The sequence below is a fragment of the Adelges cooleyi genome, unplaced genomic scaffold (assembly GCF_023614345.1).
Source record: "Adelges cooleyi isolate 19-005CV unplaced genomic scaffold, UGA_ACOO_1.1 ACOO_flye_CR_arks_rails_tigmint_CR_PRNA_108, whole genome shotgun sequence".
Classification (NCBI taxonomy): domain Eukaryota; kingdom Metazoa; phylum Arthropoda; class Insecta; order Hemiptera; family Adelgidae; genus Adelges; species Adelges cooleyi.
In genome coordinates this window covers 9,446,175-9,459,852 of record NW_026095761.1, presented here as the reverse complement: position 1 = coordinate 9,459,852, position 13,678 = coordinate 9,446,175, and the positions used below count along the sequence as shown (strand labels likewise).

Sequence of the window (13,678 nt, the reverse complement as noted above, 5' to 3'; positions counted from 1 at the left end):
ATGTATGTAATAATTCATTCATTTTTATTTAGCTCGTTTTTATGTTAACATATCATAAATGCTTCATAAAATAAAAGCTAATGCTAAATCTCATTTTTACTTGTTACAGTGAAGTATTTTGTTGAGAATGCTAAAGTTATCCATATTATGCTACATAATAATGTATAGTTTAGAATTATAAAGCTTCTAACAACATGATTTAAAAGTAGTTCTATAAATAAAAATAAAAATTAATTCCTTAAAAATTAAGCATTTTTGTTTTTTACTTTACTTAAATGCTTTTACACTAATGTCAAGTAAATTAGCAAAAACAGTGACATATATTTATATGCAACGAAACAATATACATTTTATTTCTATATGTCTTACCTACACAAATAAAATAACTACTTCAGCTTTATAATTTTTTTAGGTTCGATACCTAAACATTTAAACTTTTATAGACATCAGTCTATATAATAAATAATAATGTTTTTTTTATAAACATAGTAAATCAAATTAAAGAATAAAGAATTCGAAAAGCCATAATAAATGCTATAACGGTAAAACGCTAAAAGCGGTAGAACACTGTGGTTTACCAGTAGAAGAAGAAAAAAAAGGAGGTAATGGAATAAAATAGTTACTAAAAGTTTACAACAAAGTAATGTGTGAAGTGAAAAGGCTGAGGGTTGCTTGGAAAATAAGTTATTTAGTTCACGCTTTAAAAATAACTAATAAAATAAATCTCCAAGAATGTGACAGCTGCAAAATTATTGAGTCACAAAATTGAACTTTTAAGATAAGCATTAGAAAATAGGAGTTGAAACCACCTGAGGAGTGAAACGAAGGTATTCAAAAATCAATTTAGGTCAATGAAGCCAAAATGTTGTGTAGGGAATTAATCGAGAAACTTAGGGAGTAAATGAAACAAATAAGATCGGTCTTAAAATCTTAAAACAAATTAAATAGGGATATTTCGAAAGAGAGCCTTACTTTCTCTATTTATATATGACATAACGCTAGTAAAGAAAAGATGATCATACTCGATTTTTTTAATATAATAAAGTATTTAAATAAAATATGCTCATTAAAGGTTTAATAATAAATAAACATGTATGAATACATTATTTATAAACCTAGAGTACCTACTCTAAATGATTTTAGAAAATGTTTAAAAAACATACAAATCCTTGCAATACCGAGGGATTTTCAATTGATAAAATAAACAGTCTACTAGAGTACACAACTATATTAGGACACTGAATACTCAAATAAACATTTGATAACTTTTGTATTTTCCATTATACGCTATATTGTATTAACAGATTGAAAAACGAATTTGTAAATCTGCAGAAATTTAGTCTTAAAACTTTCTCTATGTGAAATATAGTATCTATATTGATTATGTATTCTAGTAAACGTTGCCTTCTCGTATTTTAATTTATTCGGAGTTGATAAATTGTTACAAGATATGCAGATACAAACAAAGTTTTTTAAAAATGTCTTGCACGAGTTAACCTACAAAAAAACCTATTCATTATTTTTTATTATTCGCTGGCTTAAAGAAAAAATATCAACGGATATCTTCAACAGGGACAACATTGTATACGGCAATGTCTTTAGAATGTAAAGGGTGCGAAAAGTGCGAAAAATGTTTATTTGCTCATAAAGTAACTTTATCTTAGCCGAGAGATCCAAGACGTTTTCATAAAATTCTATCCCTTTATTTTTTTTATTTTACGAGCAAAGAGGGTTTCTATGTTTGTGCTATTTGTTCTGGAGATAAATTAATTCACTCTTATTTATTTAGTAGGTTGAGTAGTTTAAATAAAATAACATCGATACACATATCTTAGCTTTTAGCCCTTAGATGCGGAACTCTATAGTTTTTTATTATCTACAATGAGTTTTTCCTATATTTGTCTACTCTGTACAGGATATCTATGGTGGAAAGACATATTGGTTTAGCAAATCGCTGAACCGATTTTTTAATATCGACTCTCCAAAACGGTTCCATGTTGGGCTCTGAAAAAACCTATCACTATCATAATCACAACTGCTAACCTGGGGACCTCACCTCAAAGAAAAAAGGAAAAAATCAAATATAAGATTACATCTTTTCCGCCCTTTACTAAAGTCTAATCTGTCACTCAAGACTAAACTGCTTATATACAAGTCAATAATTCGTCCAATATGGGCCTACGGAATACAAATATGGGGACCAGCTAAACCGTCAACAATAAGACCAATACAGGCGTTCCAAAATATTTCACTGCGAATGATTGCAAACTCTCCTTGGTACATCTCAAACAATAATCTACATAAAGACCTGCAAATAACAACTGTTAAAGAACTTGTAAAAATACACTACTTCAGATTCCACTCAAAACTAAACTCAAACTCAAATCCCCTAATAAAGCGCATGCACACGACTAGTATCCCCGGCAACCCTCCACGCAGACTAAAACGTAACTGGAATAGAGACTTATTAACATAAAATAAACAACTTAACATAACTTAACTATAGAGGTGTTACCAATGGGTGGCTTCCTCCTCACGATATACAAGCCTTGTAATATAGATAAAAAAACAAAAAAAAAAAACTTATTGTACATATATAATATTGTATAGATTGTTTTGTATTATTAATAAAGGGAAAAAAAAAAAAAAAAATCACAACTGTAAAACGTCGAATCGTTTTTGTTTCTTTTGCTCAAAAAGAAAAGTTAGTAAAGACGAGTAAAGATTAACAATTTTTTGCACAAAGCTCTTCGCTGAAAATAATCCAAACCTAAAAATAAACCAAAAAACTATTGTTTTTTGAAACACAATCTATAATCCAAAACCAAAGTAGGTAGTTGAACAGACAAAAATATTATTGGTTTTCTTTCATATAATTACATATATTATTTGTAATTTGTTTAAATTTGTATGTCTTGAGTTTATTTTAAATAACGTAAGAACTTTCCTATCAGCTTTATTGTTTGAAAAAATAATGCAATTCGAGGAAATTGAAAAAAGTGTTAATATTTTTATTTTTAACATAGAATTTGCGTGTTTTTATTATACACTTTTTATTAAATTATTTTTATAGATTTTCTTTTGGAAAAAATTGTATTTATGTAATTGTAAAATAGTTGGTAAATCTTTATCTACATAAAACAACTCCCTACGGCTGCCGGCTTCGCGAGCCAACTCAAGCCCCTTCGGGACTCTTCGTTGGACCCCCAGAGGAAAAAATAGCTTGCCTAAAGGTCTAAACTAACCTAACCTACCGCTCTGAAAACGTCAGAGACCCAACGAGTCCTAACCTATCCTCGCGTCGCCAACTGCCGCCGACCGTTGCCTATAGTTTTACAAGCAGAAATATGCTAATTTCAAATAAACTAAATGAGTCCGTCTGGTTCTGACTTTAGATCCGTAATCAGCGTAAAAAACACTATATTATAGCACACGAAAATCGCAAAGAAAGGGTGTCCGGTAAAGTGAATTTGTTCCATAGGTAAGGCGCGGTCGCCGGTCCGTTTTTATACAGGTGTACCTATGCCGTATGCCCGTATGGTGTTGAAAAATATTCAACGTTGAGTATTATTCGTATTATAGATAGGTCAACGATGATCCAACGGCGAACCGTCGATAAGCCGACGACAAACCGATAGCCGCACGATATACGATAAAAATGGCAACGCCGGTCACACTGTTCGTAGTCAATGTTTTCTTTAACTGATAATAATATTCAAGATATAAAATGGCCGTCGAGGGAATTTTTTCATTGCCACTGCCGTCCGCCAGTAAACTGTTGGAAGTGGCGACTAAATTTTGCTCTACGTCAACGGTAAAAGTATTTCTATATAATAATAACATTATTTCCCATCGAATGGCCATAATTGAATTATTGTCAAGGTATTATATATGTTTTGCGACTGATTCCCGCGATGGTCGTAGAAAAATAGTATCATTTCCACCAAAAAAACCGTCGCCGGCAACAGCTTAACGGGACGTTTTTGTTTGCTTTTTGTTAACCGTGTTTTCAACGACGAGGTGTGTGTTAGACGTCAAGTTCATCCACCACATTATATTTTTGATTGATCCATTCGATTTTTCTTAATATGATATTGTTTATTATGATCGGTGTTAAGCGATAACGAACAAAATACATGGTGTAAATATTAATTGTTTCTACATTAGTCCACTGGTCGTTATCATTATTAATCGAATTTCTTAATACCTATTCATTTTTCCTTCTCTACTTGCCAGCAAAACTGGTAAACTCGTGCCCGATGTATAAAAACGCTTGTTAACGTTTGTCTTTTGCTAAACATGTTTTACTCGTATTGTTTCAGGCATTGATATACACTTGAACACAAGAAAATGTCTCAATTCTTAGATTCAGAAGCCGAAGAGAGCGAAGTTAGTATTGCGCACAATTTTTTTATATATTAATTATGCGATTATTGAATGATTCGTTAAGTTAAATTGTATCGACCAAATTGGTAAAGTATTAAAATTAATTCATGGGTTTTTATTTCTCATTTTTTTTTTATAGGACGAAGAATTAGATGAGATCGATAAGAAAAAATCCAAAAGACTCAAAGCAATGGAAAGCGATGATGACGACGACGAAGGTAAATACTGTTTTTTTTAAAACAAATCAAAATTTATACACTTAGACAGCAAATATTCTCCAATTTCAAAGTTGATTAATGTTTAAAATTATTTTAATGATGACAAATCACTGCGCAAATCTGAAATGCACATTGTTTCCAAAATCTTTGCGTTTTGTTGAGACATGAGTGTATATTATGTCTTGAATAGAATCTGAAAAATATATTATAAAATAACTAAGTGTAACTAATCAATAATGATGTAGTTTTTTATTAAGGGAACTACACCTGTGTAATTTTGATCGAAAACAACGCAATCTAATTTTACTTAACATTTACAGTTTAACCGTATTCTAAAATGCGTAGTTCGACAATCATTTTTAAAACAGTTATAGATTTTTCAATACTTGCTTAATGTATCGATTGAATTACATTTTTAATTAACGTTTTTAATATAGAAAAATCTTTAAAAATTCTAATTCTTCAAATAGAAGTTATTATTATAATTTTTTAAATATGGTGCCATGATTAATAATCTTTGTAAATGTTTTGAAGAATCTAAATATTTTTAAAACATGTTTTTATACAAAACTAGAGCCTGTATGCACTATAGAAGTTAAAAAAAAAATGTATTATCAAAATAGATCTCGCTTTCTTGTGTTAATATATATGTTTACAAATTTTAGCTTAATGTTAAGTTCTAGTGAAAAACTGCCTATTCAATGTGCTGTCATATATGCTAGTGTAGAGGCAATTAATTTTATCTATAATATTATAGAATAATACAAATGTTTGTTTAGATGATGAGGAAAGAATTCGGGAGGAGTTAAAAGATTTAATTGACGACAACCCTATTGAAGAAAGCGACGGGTCGGGTGACGAAAGTGATGGGTCTAAAAAAAGAAAAAAATCTGATGATGATTTTGATGATCGGCTTGAAGAAGATGACTACGATCTTATTGAAGAAAATTTAGGTGTAAAAGTAGAACGCAGAGTAAGTTTTGATTTGTAAATTTGTTAGTTGAGATTTTTGTAGTAATAATAAAAAACTTGCTTTAGAAACGTTTTAAACGTTTACGGCGTTTGGAAGACGAAGAAAGTGATGATGAGGGGCACGGTGAAAATCCTGCCGAAGATCGTGAAGTTATTGCTAACCAATTGTTTGACACGTCGGATAATGTAAGTCGAACTTGGCCTTGTCGGTTGCATTATTATATATTTTACAAACCCAATATTTTTCCATTGTTTAGGAAGAAGACAGAAGATCTGATCGCGCCCCTTCCAGAGCCGAGCGTGTTGATAATTACAATATCGAAGGTGACGAAGAAGGAGAAGAGTACTCCGATGAGGACGACGATGGTTTCATCGTTGATGATGAAGGACGACCAATTAAAGAGAAAAAGAAAAAACGCAAGCACGTTTACCATGATGCTGCTCTTCAAGAAGCTCAAGATATTTTTGGTGTGGACTTTGATTATGATGAATTTGAAAAGTACGATGATGAATATGAAGAAGACGCTTCTGACGACGATTATTTGGAGGATGACGAGGACGGTGAAAGGAGACACAGGCCGAAAACGCAAAAGCGGAGAAAGACCACTAGGAAATCTATTTTTGAAATTTACGAACCCATCGAACTTAAAAGAGGGCACTTTACCGATTTAGATAATAAAGTAAACTTATACTGTGATAACACTGTTAGGTTTAAGCAATCGTACGAGTATTAATTTAATTATTGCTGCTCATAGATCCGTAACAATGACATACCAGAAAGAATGCAATTACGTGAAGTCCCAGTGACACCGGTTCCTGAAGGTTCGGATGAGTTAGAGGATGAAGCAGAATGGATATACAAGCAAGCGTTTTGTAAACCTACGCTTTCCACACAAGTATGTTTATTAATTGCTCAATATTAAATTTAAATGATAATAATTACTGCTTGTTTCAGATTTTGTCTAAGAATAAATTATAAGTTTGTATAATATATTTATGTTTTAGGAAAACAAAGGCGGAGCTGATCCTCGAATTCAATCTAAAAAAGGGCCGCAGACAATAGGAAAAATTAAAAAAGCATTAGATTTCATGCGCAATCAGAACTTTGAAGTGCCATTTTTAGCTTACTACCGTAAAGAATATGTCGAACCTGAATTAGACATTAATGCATTATGGCGAGTTTATCATTTTGATGGAAAAGTAGGTTTATTCATAGTACAGTTTGATCCTGATACCCAAAAATTCTGTAAAATATTGAGTTAAAACTCATTATGCATAAGTTAAACAAGAAATTGTCTATTAGTCATTAATAATTAACATACACGAATGTGTAAATGTGTTATTGAGTATTGTTTTTCTGGGTATATTTGTATAATTAACAAAATTTTAACAATTTAATGTGTTTTTTTATCTTAGTGGTGTCAGCTAAAATCACGTAAAACCACACTAATTGAATTGATGGAAAAAATGCGTAACTATCAAATGGAAATGTTAATGGTGGACACAAACGCGCCGATGCCAGATCACATACGTATCATAAAGGAAGAGGACATTGATAAATTACGTGGTGTACAGACAAACGAAGAACTCAAAGACATCCAAGGACATTTTATGTTGTACTACGCTAGTGACGTGCCTGCGATGCAGGAGAATGTGAGAAAAAAAGCAATAGAAAGGAAAAGAAGGAACAGGGAAATGCGAGAAGAAAAAAGAAAGTTAGCCTTGGAGGCCGGCGAAGAAGTACCTGAAGAATTGGAAGACACTGGCGATTTAGAAGATGAAGAAGACAATACAGAAACTGTTAAACCCGCGAGCAGTTCTGGTCCATATACTATGTGCCTCAAAGCTGGACTTGGTAAGTAATCGAATCCTTAATAATTGTAGCATTCAAATCAATTGTCATTTTTTTTTTACCAGCCGGGTTTGCTAAACGGTTTGGTTTAAAACCTGAACACTTCGCTGTAAACGTTCGCGACAATTACCAAAGACACGAAGTAGATCAAGAATCAGTCGATCCCTACAAACTTGCCGGCGAATATTGCAATGAGTAAGTAAATGGTGGGAAAAGAATGATTCTACTTAATTTATAAATTGTCAGTTAAAAGAAAAAATTGTTTGCAATCTAACATTTGGGTGTTTTGTTAATATTAAATTACATTCAAGAAAATAATTAAAATTTAATTTTAATGTACACTCTAAAAGAGCCTTTTAAATTACTTAACGTTTTATGTTTTTAATATAAATATACACATAATTTTTTTTATGAATATATATGTTTTTTTTTAGTCTTCTGAAAACTGCCGATGAAGTCTTAAAAGCGGGAAAATACATGGTGGCGTGTCAGATATCGCGTGAGCCACTCATTAGGAAATGTTTGCGAGAAACATTTTTTGATCGTGCTAAAATGAATATTGTACCAACCAAAGCTGGTATGAAAGAAATTGACGAGAACCACAATTGTTATTCGTAAGTTATTGTTTTTCATTAAAAACTCAAATGATTTTATTTACTTCTGTTTAACAATTAATACTAATACTAACAATTGTTTAGCATGAAGTATGTTAGACGCAAGCCTGTCAGAGATCTGGTCAAGGACGACTATTTAAAATTACAAATCGCTGAAGAAGACAAGTTACTCACCATCACTTTCGACGAAGAAGTAGATGGCTTAGGTTCGCTTCCGTATATTGAAGAAGTCAAACAGCTTTACATTAGAGTATGTCGTTGGTTTTCACAGATTTAATTTTATTTTCCATTTATATTTATTTTTTTAATCGAATTGCAGGACGAGTTTAGCTCCAACGTCCAACAGTGGAACGATCTACGTCGTGAATGTGTCGACATTGCGTTTAGAAAATTGTTGATGCCTGAAATGGTTAAAGAATTAAAACGCAATTTGCTTGCTGAAGCAAAAGAACATGTGCTCAAGGCATGTAAACATAAATTATCCAATTGGTTGTCTGTAAGTATTTGCAATTTGTTTAATAAATGATAAAATATGTATTTTTGAATGTTGTGACTCTGGTTGGTTATGTTTTATTAAGTTTGCCATTTTATATTTATAAAGGTGGCTCCGTATAAACCCGAGGTGGATGAAGAAGACGACGACTGGGACACGAGCAAAGGCATCAGAGTAATGGGATTAGCTTACTCACCTGATCACGAACAAGCATCGTTTGCTTGTATTTTATCGACCGATGGCGAAGTGTTAGATCATTTGCGATTGCCCTACATAATGAAACGACCATTTAACGATGACGTCAAAGCCAAAAGAGATGCGGATTTCAACCATATAAGGAATTTCTTATTGGCCAAAAGACCACACTTGATTGTGGTCGGAGGAGAATCCAGGGACGCTCTTTGGGTGGTCCGAGATGTCAAAGCCGTTGTCGATCAATTGGTAATTGACGAACAATTTCCTCAAATACAAGTGGAAATTTTGGATAATCATTTGGCTAAAATTTTTGCAAATTCCATCAAAGGAGAGGTGATATAGCTACTTAACTTTTAATGGATAATTTTTTTTTAATTCAAATGTTTGTTGTTAATTAACAGAATGAATTTAGAGATTACCCACAACTTTTACGCGAGGCCATATCGTTAGGTCGAAGGATGCAAGATCCCTTAGTCGAGTTTTCACAGTTGTGTACGACAGACGACGAAATATTATGTCTTCGATATCATCAGTTCCAAGTAAAAACAATTATAGTTTTATAGTGTTACTTATGATTTTACTGCTGAATTATTGAGCTGAAATTTTGACCATAATTTTTTTTTTTTTGTAGGAGATGATGAGCCAGGAAGAATTACTTGAAGGATTAAACCAAGAGTTCATAAATCGCACTAATGAAGTCGGTGTCGACATTAACGACGTTGTTCAGCGTGTTTACGCGCCTAACTTACTGCAATTTGTGTGTGGATTAGGGCCCCGCAAAGCCACAGCTCTAATCAAACTGATGAAGCAAACGAATCAAAGACTGGAAAATCGTACCCAGCTGGTAACTTCGTGTCATATGGGCCCGAAGATATTTATCAATTGCGCTGGTTTCATCAAAATAGACACCAACTCACTGGGAGACAGCACTGAATTGTACGTGGAAGTGTTAGACGGCTCGAGAGTGCACCCGGAAACATATGAATGGGCTAGAAAAATGGCCGTTGACGCTCTGGAGTATGACGACGAAGAAGCCAATCCGGCGGGTGCTCTCGAAGAAATTTTGGACGCACCAGAAAGACTTAAGGATTTAGATTTAGATGCGTTTGCCGAAGAACTAGAAAGACAGGTGAGGTTGTTTATATTTCACTATAAATATTATATGTATATTATGTTATATTAATATTATTATATTATTATTTAACGGTAAACCATGTTTAACCTGGTCGATTTGTTGTTTGTAGGGCTTCGGAAACAAGAGTATCACGTTATACGACATCCGCCAAGAGTTAAACCACCGATACAAAGACGTAAGAATACCGTACAAACCACCCAATGCTGGACAGCTGTTTGAACTCTTGACTAAAGAAACCCAAGAAACTTTCTATGTCGGGAAAATGATATTAGCCACAGTAACAGGAATCGCACGCAGGAAACCGCAAAATGATCAACTCGATAAAGCAAATCCTGTGAGAAATGATGAAACTGGACTGTGGCAATGTCCATTTTGTTTTAACAACGAGTTTCTTGAATTATCCGACGTAAGTTCACGTAGTGAAATAATATTGATCAAATAGTAAAATAAAAACAATTTTGAATCTATTTTTTTTTTCACAATATTATAAATGTAATACTTGATTGACTTTTTGGTATTGAAAACTAATGACTACAATATTTATATTGATATTATGTTTTAGGTGTGGAATCATTTTGACGCTGGCGGTTGTCCAGGTCAGGCATCTGGAATTCGTATAAGATTAGATAATGGCATTAACGGTTTCATAGCCATGAAGAATTTGTCCAACACTCATGTTGCCAACCCTGAAGACCGTGTCCGCTTTAACCAAGCCATACATTGTCGGGTCATTAAAATTGAAGCCGAAAGGTTTTCGTTTGAAGCCACGTCGAAAAGTTCCGATTTGAAAGATGAAGAACACAATTGGCGCCCTCCAAAAGATCCTTACTACGATCATGAAATGGAAACTCGTCTGAAAAAGGTTGAAATAGACAAGAGCAAATTGAAAAATGCCCAGACCTACATTAAACGTGTCATTGTGCACCCTTGTTTCCATAACGTATCGTTCTCAGAGGCCGTGAAACTACTGCACAATTCTGAACAAGGTGACGCAATCATAAGACCTTCGAGTAAGGGCGCCGACCATTTAACTGTTACCTGGAAGGTGGCTGATAATGTATATCAGCATATTGACATACAAGAAAAGGGTAAAGTTAATGCTTTCTCGCTTGGACGTTCGCTTTGGATTGGCAGGGAAGAGTTTGAAGACTTGGACGAAATTATTGCCCGTCATATTACTCCAATGGCGTCCAATGCCAGGGAACTGCTGAGGTTTAGATACTACCGGGATACAGATGGTGGAAACATTGAAAAAGCCGAGCAAATATTACGAGAAGAACGAGCTAATAACCCTTCAAAAATCCACTATATTGTATCTGTTTCACAGGTTTGTTAGAAATCCTCAATTGTTTTTTTCCTCAATTTTTATTTTTTAGTCTATTTATTTGTAATGTTTGATTTTGTTTTTAGAAATATGCTGGCAAGTTCCTTCTATCTTGTTTACCTACTCGGAGATCTAAACATGAATACATAACAATCACACCGGAAGGTTATCGATTCCGCAGTCAAAACTTTGATTCTATTGCATCCTTATTCCGATGGTACAAAGAACACTTCCGCGACGCTACACCTCATGTTACGCCAATGACAGCACGATCGTCAGGTCAACCTTACAGACCTTCTCCCAACATGGGTAAATACAATTTTCGTTAATAAGATTTGGTTAACTCCTAAAATGATTTGCTTCATAATTGTGATGAAACTACAAAATATTCGTCTTTTTATTATTTTTTTCAGAACCTTCACCGATGAACCGAAGTCACAGTAGTCACTCGAATACGACCCCTCAATACTCCCAGTCCCCGCACGCCACTTATAGTAATATGCATCAGTCTGTATATAATACCGTGAGTGTTTACAAAAATATATTCTGCTTAAAAATCAAATTCTTAACTATCGACAATGTTACTTTTAATATATATAGCCATACACGCCATCTGGGCAAACACCGTATTTAGGAAATTATACCACTCCTCGGTACGGAGCAACTCAACCGCCAGTGCACGACGGCGTATTTTTGCATCCTAGCTCTCTCACTCCGATCGTTCAGAGTAGTCCAAAACCATCTTCTACACCTACTAGGCAGCCGGTACAATCTGCCGATCCTAACGATTGGCGACGGATGGCAGAAGAATGGGCCAAAGCTAAACAGCGAGGCGACGGCGGCTTTACCACGCCCAATGCTGATAGTGGAGGACGGCACACTCCACGTAGCAGGTAAATAACAATTAAATAACCTAGTTTAACAAGAGGATTACTAATTCCTATCTACTTTTAGGTATAACAACCATCGTTATAGCAGCGGGAACCGAGAAAGAGCGATGAGTACTCCGCGCAGTGACGCTCCATCGCCAACGCCGAGTGCATCATCTTTCGGATATCAGTCTCCTGCGCCGCCACCGCCCTCAAGAGGATACAAAAACAGTTTCAACGCTTCGTCCAAATCACCTCGTGGTCCTTCGTCCAATGTCGGCACGCCGTACGATCCATTCACAATGGATCCTGGAAAGGATTCACCATCGTCGTCGTCACGATCCGGACGCCACGATGAAATGACATTAGACATGAGATACGCTTCGCCCGGGAACAGGTGGACACCGAGATCTGGTCGTTCGACGCCCCACACTATAAACAGCCCTAGGTCAATGATTGAATCTACGATGGGTGATAATACGCCGCTGTACGATGACTCTTAAATGAATTTCAAATAACCCTTACATTTTTTTTTTTAATTCTTTTTAGCTCAGTACTATTTTTTTTTTTTTTTAGTTATAAATATATATTTTTTTACAAGGTATATAGGTTTCAATAATTAACATTGTACTCGGGTTTTCAGTACGAGTAATTTAATATTGCGTTGTAGCTAATACACCGATGGGCGTTATTATAATAAAATGTAAAATATTCGCATCGTTGTCTACGTCTATTTTTTTTTTTTAATGTACAACAAATATATATATTTTGTCCAAATGATGGCCAAATCATCTCTTACCTGTTTTGTCATTTCATTACACTACTCTATGTACTCATTTTTTATATATTCTTTTTTTAAATCTACTTTGTGATAACTGTACATCTTTACAATGTGTGGTGGAACCAGAACAATTATATATTTTAATTGTTGATGGTTTGTAAAAAGTTAATTTTGAGGTTTTCAAATAATACATATTGGTTGGAATTTATAATTTCTTTTTCAATTGATGTATCTCGATTATACGAAATAAGTTATTCATTGAGCCCTTTAGTTGAAGAAATTGTTTGTTTTGAAGGGTGAAAGAAGATAGCTTATAAAAATATAACTGCTGAACCGCTGGGACATATAGTTAATTCCATTTATACTGCTGAAGTAGATAATGTTGAATGAAATAGTAATTTTATTTTATACATTCAAATGTGTTTATATACATGTTCTGAAACAGTAAATCTAATTTACGTTAAAAAAAATGTGTTGCCAATATTATTAATTTGCGGAATTCTATCTTAAACGAAAATAAATAACATAATATTAACGTAATAACATGTTATTGTTAAATTACATTTTTACAACTTATAGAATGGTTAAAAACGTACGTAACTCATACCCCATCATTGCTTTTAAACAAAATATTCCTGGTAAAATCATATTTAATTATACCAACCAAAATAATTACTAAATTCATTTTGGAAGATTTGAAAAAAACATGAAATTTTAGTGAAATGACCCCCACATATGACCCTGTGTAAGTCGACCTGGAAGTCCCGAGTCCCAATAATATTACAGGATAGGTATTGTATTGTCATGCGAGATGAGTGTCTGTGCCTTCTACGACATCG

General features: G+C 33.8%; 1 protein-coding gene across 5 annotated transcripts; it reads left to right on the top strand.

The window, feature by feature from the left end:
• The first annotated feature begins 3,743 nt into the window (after nt 1–3,743).
• Nucleotides 3,744–12,781, top strand: LOC126847400 (transcription elongation factor SPT6). Of its 5 annotated transcripts, none has more exons than XM_050587592.1 (22): nt 3,744–3,814; nt 4,323–4,389; nt 4,526–4,604; nt 5,384–5,577; nt 5,643–5,762; nt 5,834–6,256; nt 6,332–6,472; nt 6,582–6,776; nt 6,993–7,431; nt 7,494–7,623; nt 7,863–8,042; nt 8,127–8,292; nt 8,362–8,538; nt 8,644–9,063; nt 9,132–9,269; nt 9,362–9,859; nt 9,975–10,271; nt 10,428–11,192; nt 11,276–11,498; nt 11,603–11,712; nt 11,790–12,082; nt 12,144–12,781. In XM_050587592.1, exons 2-22 carry the CDS (start codon nt 4,351–4,353, stop codon nt 12,559–12,561), a joined length of 5,445 nt encoding a protein of 1,814 aa, XP_050443549.1. In that variant the 5' UTR covers nt 3,744–3,814; nt 4,323–4,350; the 3' UTR covers nt 12,562–12,781. The 5 variants fall into 5 exon arrangements, with proteins under 5 accessions (XP_050443549.1, XP_050443550.1, XP_050443553.1 ...); XM_050587593.1 differs by lacking the exon at nt 3,744–3,814 and adding an exon at nt 3,824–4,020; XM_050587596.1 differs by lacking the exon at nt 3,744–3,814 and adding an exon at nt 3,858–3,882.
• The last annotated feature ends 897 nt before the right edge of the window (nt 12,782–13,678 follow it).